The sequence below is a fragment of the Acomys russatus genome, chromosome 6 (assembly GCF_903995435.1).
Source record: "Acomys russatus chromosome 6, mAcoRus1.1, whole genome shotgun sequence".
NCBI lineage: Eukaryota > Metazoa > Chordata > Mammalia > Rodentia > Muridae > Acomys > Acomys russatus.
The window spans coordinates 58,591,473-58,613,647 of NC_067142.1; the positions used below are offsets into that span (position 1 = coordinate 58,591,473).

A 22,175-nucleotide genomic window follows, 5' to 3' on the forward strand; every position below is an offset into this window, starting at 1 on the left:
GGGGACTGAACTCGGGTTGCCAGGCTTGGCAGCAGCACCTATACCTACCGAGCCATTTCGCCAGCTTCTTAAGAAATGTTTTTTGGGATTTTATTCTTAATGCCGTGCTTATGTATAATCAAACTAGCAATGTTTAGCTGCAAAAGGAATGTAAATACTCTGAAGAAACTTAGAATAGGCATGTAGTAAAGAAATAGTAATGTTTATTTGGGGACTACAAAATGCTCAAACCTGGTGGAATATAAAGTTGGGGAATAGGCTAGAGGTGGCTGATGGCAGCGTAAGGAGCTGACGTTCTAAGCAGAAGGCAGGGTTAGAAGGCTAGGGAAGCCGTGCTCACTAATTCAGACTTTATCCTGAAAGCAGTGGAGAATCCCAAAAAGAATGAAAAAGACCAGGGCAGGAGGCAGGGAGACTATTGTATTGATCCAATTAAAAAAAACAAAACAGCGAAACAAAACTTTGGTAAAGTAGTGATGACAGAAGGAAGCAGTCAAACTCAGAAACACAACATAGAAATAAAGCCAAATAGAGCTGACAAGGATGGAGAGGAGAGAGAGGTGGATAGAGAGTAGGAAGCAGAGAATGACGTCAGACGTCCCGCTCCAGCAACCGAGAGAGCATCCGCAGAGAGTGGGAGCAGGGGAAGCAGTGGAGCTTATGATATGGAAATGTGTTCAAAGGGACACTGCACTGAGTTTGGTCAGACACGATGCAATGAATAACAGAGGAAGCAGTGCAGAGAAGGAATACGGCAAAGGATGAAGAGCCCCTGAAAAGAGGCTGGAAAAGAAAGCCTGGAGTAGTAAAAAGGAAAAAAAAGAAGAGTATGCGTGGAAGAGGGGTGGGTCCCTGACGCAAAGGGCCACCCCCCTTCCGTAAGGAGTAGTACTCAGTGGTGTCAAAGGACAGACATGGGATTTTCCGCTCTTAAACTATTTCTCCTGCACAGAAGCAGTCATAAGGGAGTGCTGTTGCGGCAGAGACCGGACTGTAGGGGGTTAAAAAGTGAAGAGAATAAAGAGAAAGAAGAAAAGGAGGTATATATAGACCCTAAGTCAACACGAAGAGGCTCAGGTCTGGCAAGAACATGGAGAATTCCAAGAAGTGGGGGCTCAGGGGCAAAGTCAGGGCAAACCTCTAGTCCCGATCCATTTCTTATGAAAAAGGAGACATAGAAATAAAAGAAACTTCAGCAACACACAGACTGATAGGTGCAGCAGAAGCGAGGGGGCCTTTCTCTGCGGTCGGGGGGAGGGAGGGGAGGCAGGCCTTGGGCTCACTCAGGGGTAACTGAAAGACCCCACTTCCCTTTCCCTCCAGTGGCCGCCACTATAGGACACCACCACACCATCAGCGAAGGAGCAGCCACTGATGAAGAGTACCAATACAGTTGCTTGTGGGCAGGTGGGGCAATTAAATTAAAACTTTATTTTTTTTTCCCATTACCCAGCACACTGCAGCTGCTCAATAGCCATGTGTAGCTGGTCGGTGCCATATGGATCAGCACACTGTAAGTGTGTCTGTCATTTCTAAACTTGTTGGACACACTGCTGTGGGGTGAAGAAGCTCTATCAGGGTGTTCTCTCGTTTTACCCCCAAAAGACGAGTGCACTCCTCGGAGGCCCAGGAGTGTGACTTACCATACATGGGTCTGGCTCCATCCAATCAGATTAAATCACAAAGGAATGGAGAGCTTCTAAAGGACCTTCAGTGAGTTTCTGGATAAATATAATGTGTGAAAACCTTACAGGATTGTGTGAGAAGAGGAGGGAATGTGAAAGGAGGGTCACTTACCCCGAAGATTCACTTCAGGAGTGAAGAGCAAGTTCTTAAAAAATAACAGGGTTGATGTGGGGTGCCCAGTCCCAGCTGATCCATCTACAACAACATATCTCCTACATAGAAAACTCAGGAGAAATTGCAAAACACAGCATCAAGGAGTGTGTGTGTGTGTGTGTGTGTGTGTGTGTGTGTGTGTTTGTGTGTGTGTGTGTGTGTCTGTGTGTGTGTCTGTGTAGGTGTCTGTGTATGTGTGTGTTTGTGGGTGAGCATGTGTGTATGTGTGTGCATGTGTGTATATGTATATATATGTGTGTGTGTGTGCATGTGTGTATGTCTGTGGTATGTGTGTGTGCATGTATGTGCATGTGTGTGCATGTGTGTGCATGTGTGTATATGTGTGTGTGCATGTGTGTATGTCTGTGGTATATGTGTGTGCATGTATGTGCATATGTATACATGTGTATGTGCATGCATGTGTGTGTGCATGTATGTGCATGTGTGTGCATGTGTATGTGTGTGCATGTGTGTGCATGTGTGTATATGTGTGTGTGCATGTGTGTATGTCTGTGGTATATGTGTGTGCATGTATGTGCATATGTATGCATGTGTATGTGCATGCATGTGTGTGTGCATGTGTGTGGTATGTGTGTATGTATGTGCATGTGTGTGTGTATAAGAACCAAAGAAACAGGGCACCTACTGCTAATGTTTTCTAGACATGACAGGAAAGCTGTACCCATAAAATCTCAACAGCATGATTGCCTGAAAAGACCTGTATGATGGCAGCAGCAGTTGACAAGCTAACAGCCTGAATGGGTGCAAGCTCATAAGGCCCCAACCCTCGATGGTTGCTGAAAGAAGGAAAACTATTTTTCCAGGAATAATCACCCTAATAGATGCCACAACCCCAAGTCTAGATGCATGTGTATATGATAACCCTACATGTACTTAATAGGAGTCTCTCTGTCTCTGTCTCTCTCTGTCTCTGTCTCTGTGCATGTGTGTGCATGTGTGTGAGTGTGTGTGTGTGAGTGTGTGTGTATGTGTGGGTGGGTGTGTGTCTTAAAGAGGTCATGAATCTGAGAGGGAAAAGGAGGATGGAAGTGATGCACAGTACTCACATAAAATTCTCAATATAAGAATTACATTAAAAAAGCAAGTTTAATAATAAAAACCCAATTATCTTGAAAATGATGCTTGGAGCGTTAGACTTCATACCTCATGTGAATGAGTGATGGTTTTTTTTGTTTGTTTTTTATTAATTTATTCAGATTACGGTGATACTTTTTTGAATTTTTAAAAATAATGTATTCTGTTGGGGGGATTATAATACAATTACATCATTCCCTCCTCCCTGTCCTCCCTCCAAGCCCTCCATATGCCCCTCCTTTCTCTCTGGCAAATGCATGACCTCTTTTTTAATTCTTTGTTGCCACATGCATATATGTACATGTATGCTTATACATCCTAAACACATACACGCAAGCTGTGCAGTGTGTACACTATTGTTTGTATGTCTGTTTTCAGGACTGACCATTCGGTATTGGATGAGCACTTGGGGTGTTCTTCCCTGGGGAAGATGGTTTCTTCCATTCTTAGCATTCTTTATACCAAAGTGGACAAATGATACTTTTAATGTCTTTCCGAGTTGCTCAAACTTAAGAGTTCTACCTGACAACTACCCTCATCCAGTGACCAGGCATTCAAACATTTTATTCCTAAACTTGCCTATGAGTACAAAACCAAAACCAAAAAGAACAATGACAACAAAAACCCAAAACCAAAAAACTATTATACCATTATAGCCAAGTTTTGGCTGCACAAGAGAGTGAAGAGCAGGAGCAAGGAACATTATTACACTAGAAATTATTTTTGTTATAAGGAAACATAAAAGAAGAGCGAGGAGGGAAAGGTCCTGCCCTGCTGGTCTGGAAGTCAGTGGAAGGTTTAAACTCACTGCCTTTGATAAACGGCACCAGAGGCATTCCACGGGATCAGGAAAGAGACCCAGTGAGTGCCGCAGCCCCCAGCCTTTACATGGTGCTCACATAACAAGATCTGAAATAAGCTCACTGTATCGTTTCAAGTGTGAGAAAACAGGTGTTCAGATCTCCTCAGCAGACGGGAAACTAAACTGACCTTGGGGTCTGCCGCTTACAGTGGCAGATGTGTCTTTAATGGCCCATGACTGGAGCCTTCTTTCTCCGAAACCACTGACTGCATAAATCTCAGGGACTCATGAGGCAGTTTGTGTCCAAGAACAAATGCAAGAAGGGCACAAGAATTTGAACTTTCACTTCCCAAGACGTTCAGCTCAGGCATTTGCCCTTATGTTCAAACAACGTGACTGCTGAGAAGGCAGGGAACGAACGAACAACTGGCCCAGTTCTTACTTTCTCAAATAGCAAAGACAAGGTAGATTACCTAAGAAAATATAATTTAGAAGATTTTTTTTTCCAATGAGGAAGAAGGACAAATTAAATCTCTTAAGTCATGAAGAAAGTTGATATTTTAATCTGAAATGCTGAACTTTAGATTCAGAAATTATATTATTATAGTTGAAATATCAAGTTTTAGAAGTCAGGAAATTCCAAGGCCAGCCTTCAGCAGAACTTACTGAGGCCTGTTGCACATGGCACGTCTTTTGTGGCCCACAGTTAACAAACAACTGTGAAGTAGAGAAGAAAGCCCCTCAGTGGAGAATAGATTCTGTCAGAAAGAACCCTAAGGTGTCCTGAGCACTACTCTAAAACTAAAGGATGCTAGATTTAGCATTTATTTTTCCTTAAAAAAAAACTTTTAGAACAAAAGTCAGCTATATCGCAAACATTACATGTGTCTATGTGTGTCAGCATCCCACAAACCTGAGAGCTGACACACTCTCGTGACAACTCACTAAGACTCTTCGGATCCAAGAGCCTATTTTCCTCAATCTTAGACTTCATTTTCTGTCTCTGGAACTGAGAAATACTTACATAATCATCTTCAAATATGGCTTGATTTTTCTTCCTGGATGAAAACGGCATTCCTGCCAACTTTGAAATTTATAGCAACAACCATATTTTTTTAATTTTTAAAAGCACAGAAAATACCACAGTCCTTCAAAGTAATTTTGAAATGAACATTTCTTCATCTCCATAATTACCCCACATCACACTGAGATGTACTCAGCATGCAAATGGAAAGAACATTTACCTTCACTTCTTAGTGCCAAATATTATCTTTGAAGAGATTAGTAGAAAAACGAGGGACAGAATAAGCAGAGGCCATATATTGAAATGGCATGCTGAGAGCCATTAGCATGTAGTTGATACATATTAAAGAAAAATCAAGTATTGTCTTTGGAATAACGAAATTAGCAACTAAAAATGTTCTAGAGGCAGTCATACATAAGTTATTATAGATTTTAATGCAAAGTGAAAAGTGGGGCTGGGGAGATAGTTTAGTGGGTAAGAGTGTTTGCCATGCAAGCATGGGGATTTCAGTTCAAATCCTCAGCCCCCACTCAGGACTCCACTCATGGATGTGGTTGCCATTAGCCCTAGCACTGGGAGCTGACAGTGCATGGCTCCATGGACGCACTGGCCAGCCAGCCTAGCAGAAAGGGTGAGCTTCCAGTTCAGAGTCCACGCCTTAAAAGGAGTAAGGCACAGGGCCATAGAAGCCAGCCAGCTTCATCCTCTGGCCTTGCATATGTGTGCATGGGCACATGACCTCACACGCTATGTATCACATATATACACACACACACACATGTACTACATACTACGCATATACACTTAAAAAAAAAGAATTGTAAGGCATGTGATCAAGTTCTTTTGTTTTTAAGTATGGAAATGGAGATGAAAACAGGGCAGAGAAGTAGGGAGAGGGAGATAGAAAGGAATAAAAAGAGAGGGGGAGACAGAGGGAAAGAGGGGAGGGAGGGAGGGAGAGAGAGAGAGAGAGAGAGAGAGAGAGAGAGAGAGAGAGAGAGAGAGAGAGAGAGAGAGACTTACCATAACAGACTACACCATAGTTTTCTAACACGTTTCCATCTAGTTTCTCATTTCATTAATTTATCTTCTAACAAGTCTCAGTGGGACATAATACAGGGATTATTTCTTGTTCTGTTTGTTAAATTGGTAAACAAGACCAAAACAACCCAGCTGCTGGCTCCAAGACTAGTTCTTTAAAAGAAAATTCTGTTCTGGGGGTGGGGGGGGGGCCGGGGGGGGAACAATGCAATGTTTTGAGTCCTCTAGGAAAGTTTTAACAGCACTTCTTCTCTTCCCTCATCAAGATAAAGCCCAACTAACTAGCAAACAGTCCCCGGATTTGCACATTTTCTTTGAAAAACCTAAAAAAAAAAATCAATATAATAATATAGCCCTGCTGCCTCTAGGGCAAAAAACAAAAACAAAACAAAAAAACAAAACAAAACCAACCTTGAAATTTACTGGAAAAAGAAATAAACTCAGCTGGGCACGGTGGCACATCCATATAATCCCAGAACTCAGGACAGCCATGGCTACACAGAGAAACCGTGCCTCGAAAAACCAAAATGATGATGATGATGATGATGATGATGATAAAAGATAAACTCTACCCTATCAAAAGAAAAAAAGCAAAAGGAAGATCAAGAGTTCAAGGCCAGCCTTGGCTACATAAAGAGTTTGAGGCATGGGCTACATGAGACCCTATATCAGGAAGGAAAAAAGCAGGGTGTTCAGTAAAATTCAAATTGTAACAATGATCCTGTGATATCTTTAAGACTTGAATCCTTCCCAAAGGCATTGGGCTTCCGCTCTGTCTCTTGGCTTGACGTGTGCCTTGAGGTAGCACTGAAGCATCCTTTTCACTTTCGACACACTACACCTAGCTTACGCACATAGCTACCATGTGCTTACAAGATCCCACCCAGTGTTTGCCCATCACAAAAACCAACGTTGAAGGCAGCAATCCTGTTATTTATAATGAGGTAAAGAAATGCCCATCTTTTAAATTCCTCCGAGAAGCCAGTGAGACAAATGAATCGCTTGTTATTTTAAGGTCTTACATACCTGTCACTTATTAGAGAACCCTCTGGGTGGCATAGCATCATTTCTTTGTCTTTATTTCTCCTCTTAAAGGAACTAGAATAGAGCTGCCTGGAATTCACGGACTGTACGGAGAACTGTAAGAAATTCTCAGATCTCCTTCTAGACCAAGGAGTGAGAGATACATGCTGAAGGGTAAGTGATTTTGCAGAAAATGGGGAAGGGCCATGAGCCCAAAGGGAGAGGCCAAGTCTACAGGAAAGGCTCACGTGGCACAGGCCTGTCCTGAGGTACAAGTGGTCAAAGGACAACGGGGCAAGGTTTATCATGGGGCTCTGAGTTCACCCATGCCGCACTGATGGGAGTGGCCAGGAAACGTGAACGCATTTCTCAACACTAAGAGCCACTGGATGAAAAATAGACTGACAAACACCATTACTTTAACTGTGAGGGCTACAGCCTAAGTTAGAATGAGATTTTTTTCCTTTGGGTAATTGAAATTCTCCTGCCTAAAACAAGCCTATCAATCTCTTGGGCCACTATTTAGTGTAGATCACATGGCCTGCATATGTTTATTCCAAGTCTGGGAGTAATAAAATAAATTGGTATTTTGGCATGTCTTATTTTCTTTTGTCCCTGTTCTTGAACATGCAGTCCAAGTAAAAGTACATAAGCTCTTTTACTTTATATCTAATATAAAATAGGCTTTATTTCATACTCTTTAGATTGTAACAATTTGATTGTCACGATGCAAGAATCAAGTAGAATGGAATACAACGACGATTCTTCAAATATATCGGTACCATTGACAAGCAAAAAAAAAAAATGTGAATTCAGAACCTTAAAATGTAACATAATAAATAACTATTTGTATGCATGGCCTGTGAAGAATAGTTTTATATATAAACAAGTGTATAGAAATCATATACATTTTCTAAAAAGGAGTATGGTCATCCCAACAGATCACATGACTTTTAAAAGGATTTCTTACAGCCCCCTCATTCTGGTGGAAGAAGGTCCAAACAGCTTACTATTTTGGACCCTACGGGTTGACTGTTTGGACTTTATTCATATGACTTTCTTTATTGCTTTTTGAGATAGGCTCTCACTGTAGCTAACGCTGGCTAGAGTTCAACTCACAGCAATCCACCTACCTCGAATTGTATTTGATATTTCCAATTAGCTGAAGAAAGAATATTACCCCAAAATTTTAATGTGCAATTGTTGCTTATCTATGGTAGTTCAAGAACAAACTGAAGATCATCTTCCAAAAATAATGAGATTGAAGACACATGACTGCATGTGCTGTATCAGAAACCCAACTACCATCCTTCCTCAAGAGAATAGTAAATTTCTCTACTCCATAACCGTGGAGCACTAAGGTAGATGGACTCAGAATTTGCCTGACACAGACTGTTCTGTCAAAAGGTGGTAGTGCTGTGGTAGAAATTAATAATGTATGTATAAAAACAAAACAGCAGAAGGAATGCATACAGCAGTTAGTTATCTCACGTACTTTGCAAAGCCGATGAAATCTTCGTGGTTGGTGTTGATGTAAGAGACTTGAATGTCGATCAATAGCAGGACCTGGAAGACAGACAGAATCACTGTCATGACAACCCATCCTCAAAATTCTCAAAGGTTAGACTCTATACCTCCCTGTGTTATTTATCAGTATTTGGTTTTCAAAGTGATCGTTTAACAAGAATGGCAAGCAGTTTTCTCTTCTGGAGTCCTTTGCACTCTTAAGTATGTAAGTTAAAAACCTATGTGGTGGGTAAGTCAGAGTGTCACATGACAAGAACACATTGTGGCTCATCGGCAGGCACTGCTTGCTGTCATAGCACAAAACCTGGAGCTATTCTGTTCCGTTAAAGCAGAGGCCATGTTCTGAGAAAGGCAAGCAATATTACCCCTTGCCTCTTCCTCGCTTTTTCCATCCTTCTCGTTTTAAGCTCCCTCTAGGCAATAGAGACACTTCATCTATCAACTTAGAAGGGGAAATACACGAAGCGATACAGAACCTGCTTCAGATGAGGGAAGTTCATTATCTGACTAAAACATCAGCCAAAGCTCAATTAAAACATCGCCTCAACAATGGACGCTTCCCTGGCATTTCTGCCTGAATCACTTGTCATTACACTTCCTCATTGTACCCTGCCACATTTCCTGTAGAGCAGGAACTAGTACCTGACACAGAGACTTGTCATATTCTGCACAGAGCTCCCTGTTACGTGCCTTAAGATTGCCCAGATCCTGGACCACTGTGTTGAACAACATGGTTGTTGGCGGGATCTATGAAGGAATGGATGTGCCAAGCAACACAAACATGTTTTCACTGACAAATGCTTACAAACTACAGGTCAGAGATATGGAAAGCTTCTTTGTGGGGAAATGTCCAGTGGGGAGCCATGGCGCCTGAGTAAAGCAAGAAGGGAGTGAAGCAAACAGAAATGGTCAGAGAGAGGCATTAGTCTGGAGAATTTTCAAATGGGAATTTTTCTATGTTTCCTTTTCTTCCTTCAGCTCTGCAATATCTTTTTGAGGAAGTTGAAACTTGGCAACAAGTAAAAACAAATTTTGAAATACCCATGCCAACTCCACATTTTGATTTTTTGAGGCTTTCTTTTTCTTTTGCAAGAAAAGGAAGAGGAAGAAGAGAAAGACAAGGAGGAGAAATGTCTCACGTAGCCCAGGCTAACCTTAAACTGACTGTGTGTGCCAGGATGATCCTGAACTCCTGACCCTTCGGCCTCTATCCTTGGCGCTGGGATCAAGCCCAGAGTTTTGGGCATGTGAGGCACTCTGCCAGCTGGGCTGCTTCCGGGAGCCTCGGTGAGGGCTTTTACCCTGAGCTCCTTTACTGAAGGGAAGGTTAAAGAGCACCAGTGTTGACATAACAGTTAACAGACATGACGCTTTGCGATACTCGAGGATGCAGGTCTCCTGGGTAATAACTTCCCGAATTCTCACCACCCCTTCCCTTACCGAGGACCAGGCCTCAGCCCTGTACCATAATTCAAGTATAGACACAGGTATCACACCAGAACACATTTTTGATTGTGTGTTTGCCACAAATGTAATGTGTTATTTGCATCATATTTTGTTTGATGATTTTCTCAACAGAAGGAAGTCCAGTGACAGCCGTATGCCCTCAATGTATCCAACTTCATCAGAAGCAAGGACAGTATTTGTCCAGTTCCTCATCTTATCCCCAGAACCAGGCAAGACTATAAAATAGATGCAGAGCACACGTTTGTGGTTTTAATTTTGTCAATTATCTATGAAGCTAAAAGAATGATCTGTTTTAACATGAGCAATTTCTTCCCATCTAATTGGTACTGTGGGCTCTGTGGCTTTGCTTCTGTGGCTAATCTCAACTGATCATCTGACCAAATCTTGCCTAAGACAGATTAAAAAGGTCACTCCGAGTCTACTCTGCTACCAAAAAAGCCTTAAGCCAGGGCGCAGGTACACTTAGATCAGCAACACCATATTTTCATGAAAAAGTTCCATGTTCGATACAAATTAATTTTATCTCTTGAAAAATATTGAGAAATGATAATTATTAATTTACCTATAGTGTTACCTCTATTCTCCTACAATTCTAGTCAGATTCTCCCTTTTATCTCTTGAAAAATATTGAGAAATGATAATTATTAATTTACCTATAGTGTTACCTCTATTCTCCTACAATTCTAGTCAGATTCTCCTAAATATTATATTCCCAGACTCATTTGCCAAGATTCCATATCTATAAAGTCTAATGCTTAAGTACAAATAAATTGTTCTGGCATAAAGAGCAAAATAGCCACACAACTGCCAGCATAACCCACAGCTATCGTGAACACCCTGGACCCAGACACTCGTTAACTTGGATGCAGTGTAGGAAAACAGTGGAAAAATAAAAGCTACGCTGTTCTTAGTCATATTCCTGGAAATTAGGAGTTTGGGTTCACCCTGGGAAAACGGCCACATGGTGGAAGGTGAGGAAAACAGGACACCCCCCCCCATTTTTTCACTTTCTCAGAGTTTCTGCCTGTGGTTTTACCCAGTTAGTGAACATTTCATTGAAGAAAAAGAAATTTAGTCCTATAGCACCAGTAACTCATAAAGACAATCAGTTTGATACACAATTAGGCATATGAAAACGTCTAGAAGAAAAGCTAGGGCCTGTGGACTTCTAAAACCCTTTAAGAACAAAACTTAGAGATTTGTTTTCATGTTTAATTTTGAGGAGTCCTTTTCTGCCCTCGGTGTTTCCTGAACAAGGGTGTATTTTAAGTTTTTATTTTAAAATAAAATTTAGAAAATTTTATTGTATTTTGAAATGTTCTAATTTAAACTTTTTATTTTAAAAACGTTACATAAGTAAATGGTAGGAACATCTCAAAGTATTTTAGAGCCGTGGTGACTTGAGAAAATGGGTCACTCTCTGATGAGATGTATTCAAAGTCCGAGGCTCACAACAGCTCACAGTCCAGCACTTAGATGGGGCATCTGTCTAAAATGACATAAAAAACATGGCTTCTCCTACGCTACAAACCAGGAGAGACCACAAGCTTCCAGAAGCAGTGCCTGACAGAAAGCTCATGGCTAACAGCACTTGCTGCATAACCATGAACATTGGTATTTGGATCTCAGTATCAATAAGAAGCTGGGAATCCAACATATTCCTGTGACCTCAGCTTCACGGGAAACAGACATGGGGAGGACTGGGGGCTTGTTGCCTGCTAGCCTGGCCAAGAAAGCACTAGCCCAGAGGCTCTCCTCCTAACACTGCGACCCTTTAATACAGGTTCCTTATTTTGTGGTGACAACCCCCCACAACCATAAAATTGTTTTTGTTGCTACTTAATAACAGCAAATTTTTGTACTGTTTTGAATCATAGTGTAAGTATCTGATACGCAGGATATCTGATATGTGAACTCCCCCCAGAAAAAGGGTCACAATGCACAGGTTGAGAACTGCTGCACTAGTCTCATATTTAGAGAGAGACCCTGCCTCTAAGGAACAAGTGGAGAGTGACACATAGAATATCTAATTCTTCCCTCCGGTCTCTGTGCATGTGCAGGAGTTCACATACTTAGACACACACATGCATATATACTTATTCACACAAGTGCATGTGCACTCACACACGCATAAGTAAAGAAAGAAAGGAAGGAAGGAAGGAAGGAAGAGCAAGACATCCATCCCATCTCTAACTTCCCACTTACAGGATGGATCAATCAGAACATAAGAGACATAGTTGGAAGGTTTACCTTGCCATCAGTAAAGGCCATTCTTTCCTGTCTCTACCATGTCCCAACAAATTAATATTAGCTCAAGTTAATTCTATGGTTTTAATCTGTAATGTTTCTCACAGTGTATGCTTCTAATGCTTTGTCCTCATCCCATGGTGCTGTTGGTGGAAGTTCTGAAACCTTTGCTGCAGAGTCAAGCTGACAAAAGTCACTAGGAGAGGGGCCCTTGAAAGTTATAACAAGCCCTGGTTCTGGTTTCATTCCTTGCTTCCTGGTTTGTCAGCATGTGAACAGATTCTGTCTCATGCTCCCAGCACCAGGGACTGTGATGTTTCCCCAGATTGTCCCCCATGATGGACTGAGATCTTTGAAACCATGAGCCAACCTAAGGATTCCCTCCTTAGGTGTTTCTGTCAGATACTGTCATCACAACAATGCAAAAGTAACTCATACAGAAAGGTATTGGAGATGTGACATTGCTGTGACTTGACTGACCATGCAGTTCCTGGGCCTTTGGAACTGGTTTGTGGGAGGAATTTGGAAATATGGAAACTTGGGATAGGGAAACCTTAGAGTGCTTCGTGTCACACAATTATAGAATTCTGGGAAATAATTTGTCTGTTTGGCCCATGTCCTGAAAATTCTAAGGCCGAATTCAAAAATTAATAGAGTGATTATTTGGCAAGGGAACTTCAGGATAGCAATAGGCATGTGGGATGGTTTATGGCTAGCTGCTTTTCATAAGATTTGAGGAAGGAATCGGGAGCAAAAAGCAAAATGTGTGGAAAAAGTGCTGCTTGGGAAGGAAACTGAGCTCATTTGCATTGGCAGGTAAAGAGCTGTAGCTGTTAAAGAACTGGGAGCCATGAAAGAAAAACCAAGCTCTTTGCACAAGATGACAGGAGTGCCCCAAGAATATTTCAGGGATTGGGCGGATCCCACCCCTCCCCCCATCAGAGACCCCAGCTAGAACTCTTCAAAGTCACTTAGATGACTTCCCCTTGAGAAACAAGCACCTCTGGAGCATCCCACTAACAAAGGGTCACATATAACAGTGTCCCCAGCTTCAGCCACCTAGGCAATCAGAGGTCACTGCAGTCACAGCCAAAGAGCTGACTACACCAGCGAGTATACCTTGGCCTTGTCCATAAAATGCTGTCGTTTGAACTTGAAATGTCTCCCATGGGCCTAAGCTTTGACTGCTCTTTGCCCAGATAATGACGCTATTGTGGAAGACTGCTGAAATTTTGGAGGTGGATCCTAGCTGAAAGAAGTGTGTCGCTGGGGGTGATTCTTTGAAGGCCATAACTACATAATCCTGTCTTGTATGGGGCTGTCCTCCAGGCCAAACTGCTGCATTTAGGGCATGGAGGTGGTGCCTGCTCACCAATGATCAGCACAGCTGGGCCGGATGACTATTGCCTTTCCCTCTTAGGAAGGTGGTGGGGAGGGTCGTAGGACCTCTACCTGAATATCCTGCCCACCCTCCCAACCAGTTGTCTGCAATTCTGCCCTAACCGCACAACGGCCTTGCGGTCTCTGAGAAGGGCTTGAGTAGTGTTTCTCAACATTCCTAAGGCTGCGAACCTTTAATACACTTTGAGGGGAGCCCCCCACCCCACCATAAAATTATTTTTGTTGCTACTTTGTAACTGTAATTCTGCTACTTTTATGAATCGTGATGTGAATGTGTATGTTTTCTGACGGTCGTAGGTGACCCCTGCGAAAGGGTCCTTCAACCCCAAAGGGGTCGTGACCCACACTTGAGAACCACTGAGCGAGAGGACATCTCTACAGGAGGGTTACGGGAGGAGACTCCATCTATTCAACCGTGGAGGTGTCACCAACCACGCTGGGTACAGACTTTCTCTAGTGGCGGCTTTAAGGTCATCCGGTCTCCTGCCTTATTCTGTAAGTAAGCCTAACAAACTCACTGGATCCCCAGAGTGACCTTTAGTGGAATGGCAGCTTGGTTTGTCATTGGGACTGTAGGAGGGAGGAGGACAAAATAAAACCTCCCTCCCTTGAGCTGTTCCTGTCAGGTATTGTGTTCACAGTGACGCAAAGGCAGCTAATGTGAAGGAGGGCTGTGCGTGGCATCCTTCGCTTCATCTTTACAAATTATCCGTGAGTTAACTACCGTTGTTCATGCCAAGGATGAGGAAATTGATGGAAATGTATACATATAGAATGTAAACTGGGACACTGAAATAACCCAGCAGGTAAAAAGACACTTGCCATCAAGCATGTGATGGAAAGACCTGATTCTCAGAGCTTGTCTTCTGACCAACACACACACACACACACACACACACACACACACACACTAAATAGTTTAAAGGGATGCATGTAACTTATAAGACAGTTACAGTGAAAGTAAGAGTTTGAGCTTGGACTTGGCGTCCAGGTTGTCTAAGCTCCGAGTTCACTACTTTAACAACAATGAGAGCGCCACAGCCTGGCATACTTCACAGCGCTGATGCAGGCATTCACCTTGACTCAGCCATAGCCTTTTGAGTCATAACCACTAAGATTGCCTCCAAGTTGCCCTAGAGCACACGCCATACACCCTCACACAGCTTCTTAGCATGTTGTGACTAGACAACACTGTCAGGCCCCTAGCAATGTTAGGATCAGACCCTGATGTCAAGACTGCACCTGACTTTTCAGTATTAGCGTGACGTAAGGTAGGTATATTCCAGCCAGAAGTAATGTATTTTGTCTTGGTCACGTTAGAAGCTTATGACATCTGATGCAAATCCTGGGCTCCACACCATGTGGCCGCAAGCCAGAACCATGCCTCAGTCAGCAAGTCTAGTGTAAATTCAAGTCTGTGTAGTCACCTATCTGCCTGCTAACTCTTTAGTGTCATGAGCCTTGGGATTGGTTCTTGGGCACTGGGATCTGGCTGTTCCACATCAAAACAAGAAAAAAGAATGAAAATCCAACATGAAAATGTCAACACCTGACTTATGTAGGGTCACAAAGATGGTTAAAACACAATACTATTTTTCCTTAGGATCCTTCTGAATTAAGTCTATACACTATCATTTGAATGGTATAGCCTAAAATATGTTATTTATGTAAGACATTCACAGTGAATTGTTCTTGAGACCAGGTCTGCAATGGGTGGTTTTCACTGTCAACTTCTCACAGCCCAGTTGTCACCTGAAAAGAGTCTCAGTAAGGGATTGCATATCCAGTTTGGCCTTGAACCATGGCTGTGAGGGATTTTCCCCTTTGTTATGTGAGGTGGAAAGACACAGTCTGAGTGTGGACCTTTATTTCATAGTCAGGCCTTCATCAGAATAGTGTGAATGAGCAAGGAAGAGCTACACAGTCGTTTCTCTCTGTTCCTGACTGTGGGCGTGATATAAAGAGCTGCTTCGGGTTCCTGCCACCTTGAGTGTTCAGCGGTGATAGACTGTCACCTGGGACTGTAAGAGAAAAGAAATCCTTTCTCTCCTAAGCTGCCTTGCAACAGGGTTACTTTATCACAGCAATATAAAGGAAACTGGGACAGGGTCTCATGTACCCCAGCCTGGCCTTGAACTGGCTAAATAAAAGAGAACAAACTTGAATTCCTAATCCTCCTGCCTCTACTTCCTAAGTGCTACAAATACAGGCATGTGCACTGCACTTTACAGAACTAAGTCCTCTTGGTCCAGCAGCAGCTGAGACATCCGATGGGGAGAGGGAATCTCCCGCCTGGGACTATATGTCTGGTCCCTGGCTTTATTCCACTGGCTTGTGAGTTAATGCTGGCTAAGTTACAATGCCTCTTTTCTCTACTTTGGGCTGTTATCCAAGATTGTAAAAGATGGAAAACAAGCGGAAATTATAAAGAGCAAGCAATTAATTTTCAGAGCACACTGATAAAACCTAGTAACAATGAGTCCCGAGCTCAAGCAGAGAAGCAGTCTTCACTGGGGTCTCTCACGGATGCCACGGCCTGCCAAGCTTCTGCACTTTCTGCTTCCACCCTCCTGTCTGTGCTCTCATCCTATGCAAGTTGTGTGTGTCTCTCTTCCAGAGGTTTCTACTTTCTCCTTATTTTTCCTCTCCTCTTTTTCCCTTCCCTCATTCCAACTCATCTGACAATCACAAAACTCTTGGAATAGTAACTTATGGAGATGCTCAGAGACCATACAGAACTGCATCCCCCTGACTCGGGGGGCAGGGGGGGGCGGAAACAATAGTCTGGGCCTCAGCGGCAGAAGCAAGATGACGATGTCATCCTTTGGAAAGGGTCACAATAAGACGCACACGTTGTGCCACCACGGTGGCTCTAAGGCCTACCACCTTCAGAAGTCGACCTGTGGCAAATGCGGCTACCCTGCCAAGCACAAGAGAAAGTATAACTGGAGTGCCAAGGCTAAGAGACGGACACAACTGGGACTGGGTGGATGAAGTGCCTAAAAATTGTCTACCGGAGATTCAGATATGGATTCCGTGAAAGAATGATGCCTAAACCCAAGATGGCAGTTGCTGCAGCATCCAGCTCATCTTGAGGAGTTCAATCAGTCATAAAATAAATGCTCTGGTTTCAAAAACAACAACAACAACAAATAGTCCTACAAGGAGATTTTCACAAGATCACGCTATTATTTGGGAGAGAAAACATGGCCTATGTCCAGTGTGCCGCTCCCCCCCCCACACACACACGCGATGCTTGCAGCTGTGTCGTGGAAGAGCATGTGAAAGCCTTAGTGTTTTCCACTATCGTGTTGATAAGTAACTAAGAAAAGGCCACTTTGACATAAGAATCTGTTACTCTTTTTTCAAATAAGTATCCTCCCTTAAAAATAATCCTCCCAAGTGAGAGAGCAAGGGGTCCAAGATGCTTTCAAGGCCATTCCTTACAACCCATGTGGATTTGCAAGAGAGTTATGAATGTCTAAAAGATTCACTCTTGCTCAACTTTCTTCCATGTACATTTCAAGGGTAAGTTCACAAAAACTTGTAAGTAAAACATTTAGAAGTTTTTTTTTTAACCTGCTAGAGCACATATGCAAACCCATGAATATACGAGAAATACATGGAAGAGAAAAAAAGTGCGGAGTGTTTCTGGATCAGTGGTTATCAACGAGCGGAGTGTGTATACTGGAGAGGTAGGCATGATGGTCACGCAAGGTTGGGGAGAAATAAAGAGCTTACTATTTGGAGGTGAGTTGCCCTTGGCTGTTGATTTGTCCTCTGAGACAGGGATTTACGCTGCAGCTCAGGTTGGCCTCAGAACCTGCAGCACTCCCTCTGCCTCTGCCTCTCAAGTGCTGAGATTGCAGGCCTCAGCACCATACTTGATTCTGGACTTGTTTTACTGACTTCAGGCTTCTGGATTTTTGCTTATATTCTAACGTGCATAAGATGTTAGTACAGTAGTAACACATACATAGTTCATAAAACGTAAAACTAAATATGAGGTTGTTACATGCCTCGCTGTTTTGTCACTGAGGACTAAGGCCAACTACTGGTGAGGGCCAGACTCTTCAGTAACACCCTTCCACCCCCCCCGCAGAAGGCCTACCATCAGGCTGGCCCCTACTCACCTGATCCTTGGTCTTCCCTTCTCGCTCACGGATGTGGTTAGCAACAATCCTTTCTGTCTCCTCACAAAGTCTGGGGAAGTTGGCCAGCTGATGAGAAAACATGTCTAGGCATTAATACCACACAAAGACTGTGCCACAGAAACAGAAACAGAGGTATGTGATGCAATGACAGAGGCATCTCTTTCTGAGAGCAAAAGAGATGTGACCTTTGGCAGGAGAAAAACCCCAGCGGCCCTTGTCATCTGGGAGGAGATGATTCAAATCCAGCACAACAGTTATCTAGAAATAAAGCAGAAACCCGGTGCCCTGGGGAGTTTCTTGTCAAAGACGATGGTACATTTTCTTAGTTAGTAATTGATGTGAGAGGGCCCGGTTCATTGTGGGCAGTGTCACCACCCCTGGGCAGGGACTTTTAAGTTCTATAGGAAAGCAGGCTGAAACAAGCATGGGAAGCAAGCCAGGCAACATCACTCCTCCATGGCTTTGTTTCGATTCCTGCCTCCACGTTCCTGCCCTGACTTCCTGCCTTGACTTCCTTCAGTGATGGCCTGTGATGTAAATGTGTAAGCTGAAATAAACTCTTTCCTCTCCAATTTGCTTTGGTCCTGGTTTTTTTTTCACAGCAGTAGAAACCCTAACTAAACCACCAGGCAAATGCATAGAAGCTTGTCAGGACTTTATGGACACTGAAAAAAATCATAAAGAAAATAATAAGGGTTTTGACAGAGATAGCAACAGTGGGGGTAGAAAGGAATGGGCATGCCAATGGCTATCCCGAAAATAAATGATTAATCTCAGTTATAAGAAAACTGGCACATATTAATAACAAAATAGCACAATACAAACAGGCAAAGTACAAGATTCAATTAGTAAGTGTGTAGTAGTCCATAAGGAGAAGGTAAACATTAAACAGAATTAGTGATGATGCAGAGGAAAATAGTAGGCACTATGATGTCAAGCTGCTGCTATTGCTTTTATAACACAAGAGCTGAAGTTAGACTAAGACCAGAAAAGTTTAACTGAGAGGCTATGTCAACGAAAGCAAATTTTCTGGGGAAAAATTTGGAAGTGTTTATCAAGAACCTCAAACACACACACACACAGACTTCTTTCTGTCTCTGTTTTCCTCTGTCTGTCTTGTCTGACTCTGTCTCTGTCTGTCTCGTCTGACTCTGTCTCTCTCCCTCCCCCCCCCTCATGCACACACACACACACACACACACACACACACAGACACACACAAAATTTCAACATAACTTCCCATCTAGTTGTGATGGCACATGCTGGTAGGATTTTCTGAAGGGGGCGGAGGCAGGAGGATCACAAGTTCGAGGCCAGCCTGGGCTACAATTTCCCAGTATTCTAAGGTAAAATCATAAAGATGTTTTTATTACATCATTAATTGGAATGGCAAAATGAGACAAAAGGGAACTTAGTAACTAAATATCTAATGATATTTATGAATCAAGGTAGACCCATTTACAAGTGGCTATTACAAATTATGTCTTTAATCAGTATGTTTATTTGAATTTATTTATATGTACATTTGCTTGCCTATGTAACTGTATGTACTTATGCATGGATGGGTATGCTCACACATGTGTATGCACAGAGGCTACAATAAAGTGTCTGTGGGTTTCTCCATGACTTTGCCTATTTCATTGGAGCAGACTCTCTCCCTGTACATAGCACTTACCCTTGGCAAGGCTGGATGCCAGCAAGCCACAGGAAGTTTCTGCACTCAGAATTGGGTTTTCACACATCTGCAGAGATACCCAGCCTGCTACCCAGGTATTGGGCTCCAAACTGTAGCCCTCCTGATCACATAGCAGACATCCTTAGCTGCTAGCTCACTGCTGCAGCTCCTCAAATCACATTCTCACTTGTGCTCAATGACGTGAGACTCAGAGTGTGAGACTAAGGGAAGAAAAACTGAGCAACTAAATAATGTCCTGATGCCAAAACACCACTTCGTGCCCTCACTTATACGACTACAAGAAGCTTACAAACCCCTGAGTTCTTGAATAGCATTTCCTCAAGCTTGAAAGGAGTTAGGAGAAAGCCTCCCTGCGAGATGAGGTTTGAGGTGACCTGGGTTGGTAGGCACACTGACTTTACAGTTAGTATGTTGCACGTTAGTTTCCCAGATGCAGCCCTTCTTAGAGCCAAGAGCACCTAGTTGCTTAATGTTGCAACTCTATTGTCTGTGAAGAGAGAAAGCCGAACAAGCACAATACAATAGTAACAGTAGGAAGTGCTTTAACTCCACGTACATTTACTCCTCTGCAGAAGTTCCGATAGTAGAGTATTTGTATGCTGCCATCAAAAATTATAGAACGTCAACTGCGTCCATAACCTCATAAGGAAAAGTACTTGCTGCATTAAGAACAGAGACCACGTCTGGCCACCCAGAACCATGTTTAAGAAATGAAATCCATGTATGGCTGCACATGGCCACAATCTCATTCCTAGGGAGGTTGAGAAAGGAGGATCTCTGAGGCTCACAGGCTGGGGACCATATGATGAACCCCAGGCCACTCAGAGGTCCTGTCTCAACAAATATGGTGGGCAATATCTGAGGCTGCTGTCTGGCCTCTCCACACATGCATACCATATATACATGAGCAGAGAGAGGGGTATTAACTCATTCTTATCTGGATGTTGAGTTTTACATTCACTTGAAAGCTTATTTCATGAGTTCCTGGCAAGGTACAAATAAATTTCCCACTTCAGAAACACACCACGAGAGAGTCTATCAGCCGGATCACTCTCAGTCACTTTGGGAATACTGCAGAATATCTTTCATGAAACTTATCATCAAAAACAAAGCGGCCATCAATTTTAGGGGGAACAACACACACACATGTGCACTCACACACTCATCTTTCTAAGCTTGCTACCCATTAGGCTCAGTTTTATCATGAAAGCAGCCTGTAGTTTTGTACCAACAACTGAAACAAAAGCAAATACACTAAATTCTAAGGGAACCAAACAAAAAGACAATAAAAGTCATGCCCTCATGTGTCTATATGGTGGGGGACAGCTGGGGGGTGGGGAACAATAGAGACAATACCAGGCAATGCAAGCCCTGAGCATCACTGAAAGGCATCTGTGAAATGAATATGTTTGCTATGTGCCTGATCCGCAAAGGATTCTGGGGGCATAAGTTTTAGAATGTTGGTTTTCGCTGTGGGTTTACGCATGTGGTGCTCAGTTCTTATGATGCACACAGGGAAAGGGGCATCAAAGTCCTTTTGATGCTCCAAGTAGTTTCTGATTAGGCTCCGTACATTCTGCCTCATCGGCTTTCTGTGGGAACTGCTGGGTGTTTGTGCAGCCCTGCTTCCTGCTCTCAAGCATACTCTGTCTTGACTGGCAGCTCTGCATCTGCCTCACTTCCATATGTCTTATTTAAGGTGCAATTACAATTTTCCTCAGTCATTTAAATCACTGTGACTCTCGGGGTCTTTTGCTCTGCTGTTCAATTAAAAGCCTACACTGCAAAGAATTCTAATCGTGTCTGCCTAAATCAAGTTGATCTAGAAAGCACCATATTTAGACCTTAATTCCCCATTAATTACGTGTATTCTATAAATTATTCATAAGGGATCAGGGAAGAAAGGCTTTGCTACTAGTTATAGGAGCTTTATATTTTTTGATACATAGCACACTAGTCACTCACTAGACAACTTCTGTCCACTGGACCTAAGCATGTGATGTTGAGTCCTACAGTCTGGAGTGGCTGGTTAGCTACATAAATACACAGTCACACAAAAGAAAAACTCTCACAGGCAAGAGGGGGAAACACAAAGAAACCAATAGCTAAGCCTCCCGTAGGAATGCTCTTTGATTTTAGCGCCCTCATAAGGAGACTGGCACTGCCAGTCACACCACACATCCATTAAACAGCAAATCACTTCCAAATTCTTTCTTGTTTAAATCACTTGACTATTCTTAAATAACAAAGATCCAATGAAGAAATACTACAACATATCTTTTTCTTTTTCAGAGTCCAAACCTTAAATGTTTGATTTTTGAGAAACTATTAATGATATATGCTCTGAGAGACAGTAGCATTATAATAAAAAAATGACAAAAGCACATCTTAATTATGACCAACATTTTAAGTGTTATTTAGGGTTGTGTATGTTGGGGCGCCTCGTTATAAAAAATTCAGTACAAACCACATTTTTCTCGGGAGGTAAAAGAAACACTTAAAAGGTATTTCCGTCCAATAAAACAAAAATTACATGCTTATAAAATTTACTAACCATTAATTGATTGGATCATAAGAGGCGGGCTATTCAGTTTCTCCTGGGATAGGCATGAGCCAGCCGAGGTTTCTATGGCCTCTACAGTAACTAGTCGGATGCCTCAAGCAAGGGTCAGACTATTGGGCAGTCACCTTTCATGGACCTGTAACGGGGCTCACGGAGCAAGCAGGCCAGAAGCAGGACAGTTTCCTGCATCTGTCAGACCTGACTTTGTGAGTCTCACTGACAACAGTTGGGAGCTTTTTTCCCCTTTCATCTAAAGGCTATAAGTCTTCAGATATTGGCCACTCATTATAAACTGA

General features: G+C 42.8%; 1 protein-coding gene across 5 annotated transcripts in view; it reads right to left on the reverse strand.

Annotated features, from left to right (window-relative positions):
- The window catches only part of Dnm3 (dynamin 3), a 448,546-nt gene that overhangs the window by 263,117 nt on the left and 163,254 nt on the right, over nucleotides 1–22,175 (reverse strand). For all 5 annotated transcript variants that reach the window (XM_051147697.1, XM_051147696.1, XM_051147695.1 and 2 more), the window contains exons 11-12: nucleotides 17,600–17,686; nucleotides 8,320–8,390 (exon numbers count right to left, since the gene is read on the reverse strand). In XM_051147697.1, coding sequence (XP_051003654.1) covers nucleotides 8,320–8,390; nucleotides 17,600–17,686 — 158 coding nt within the window. The remainder of the gene's footprint in view (nucleotides 1–8,319; nucleotides 8,391–17,599; nucleotides 17,687–22,175) is intronic.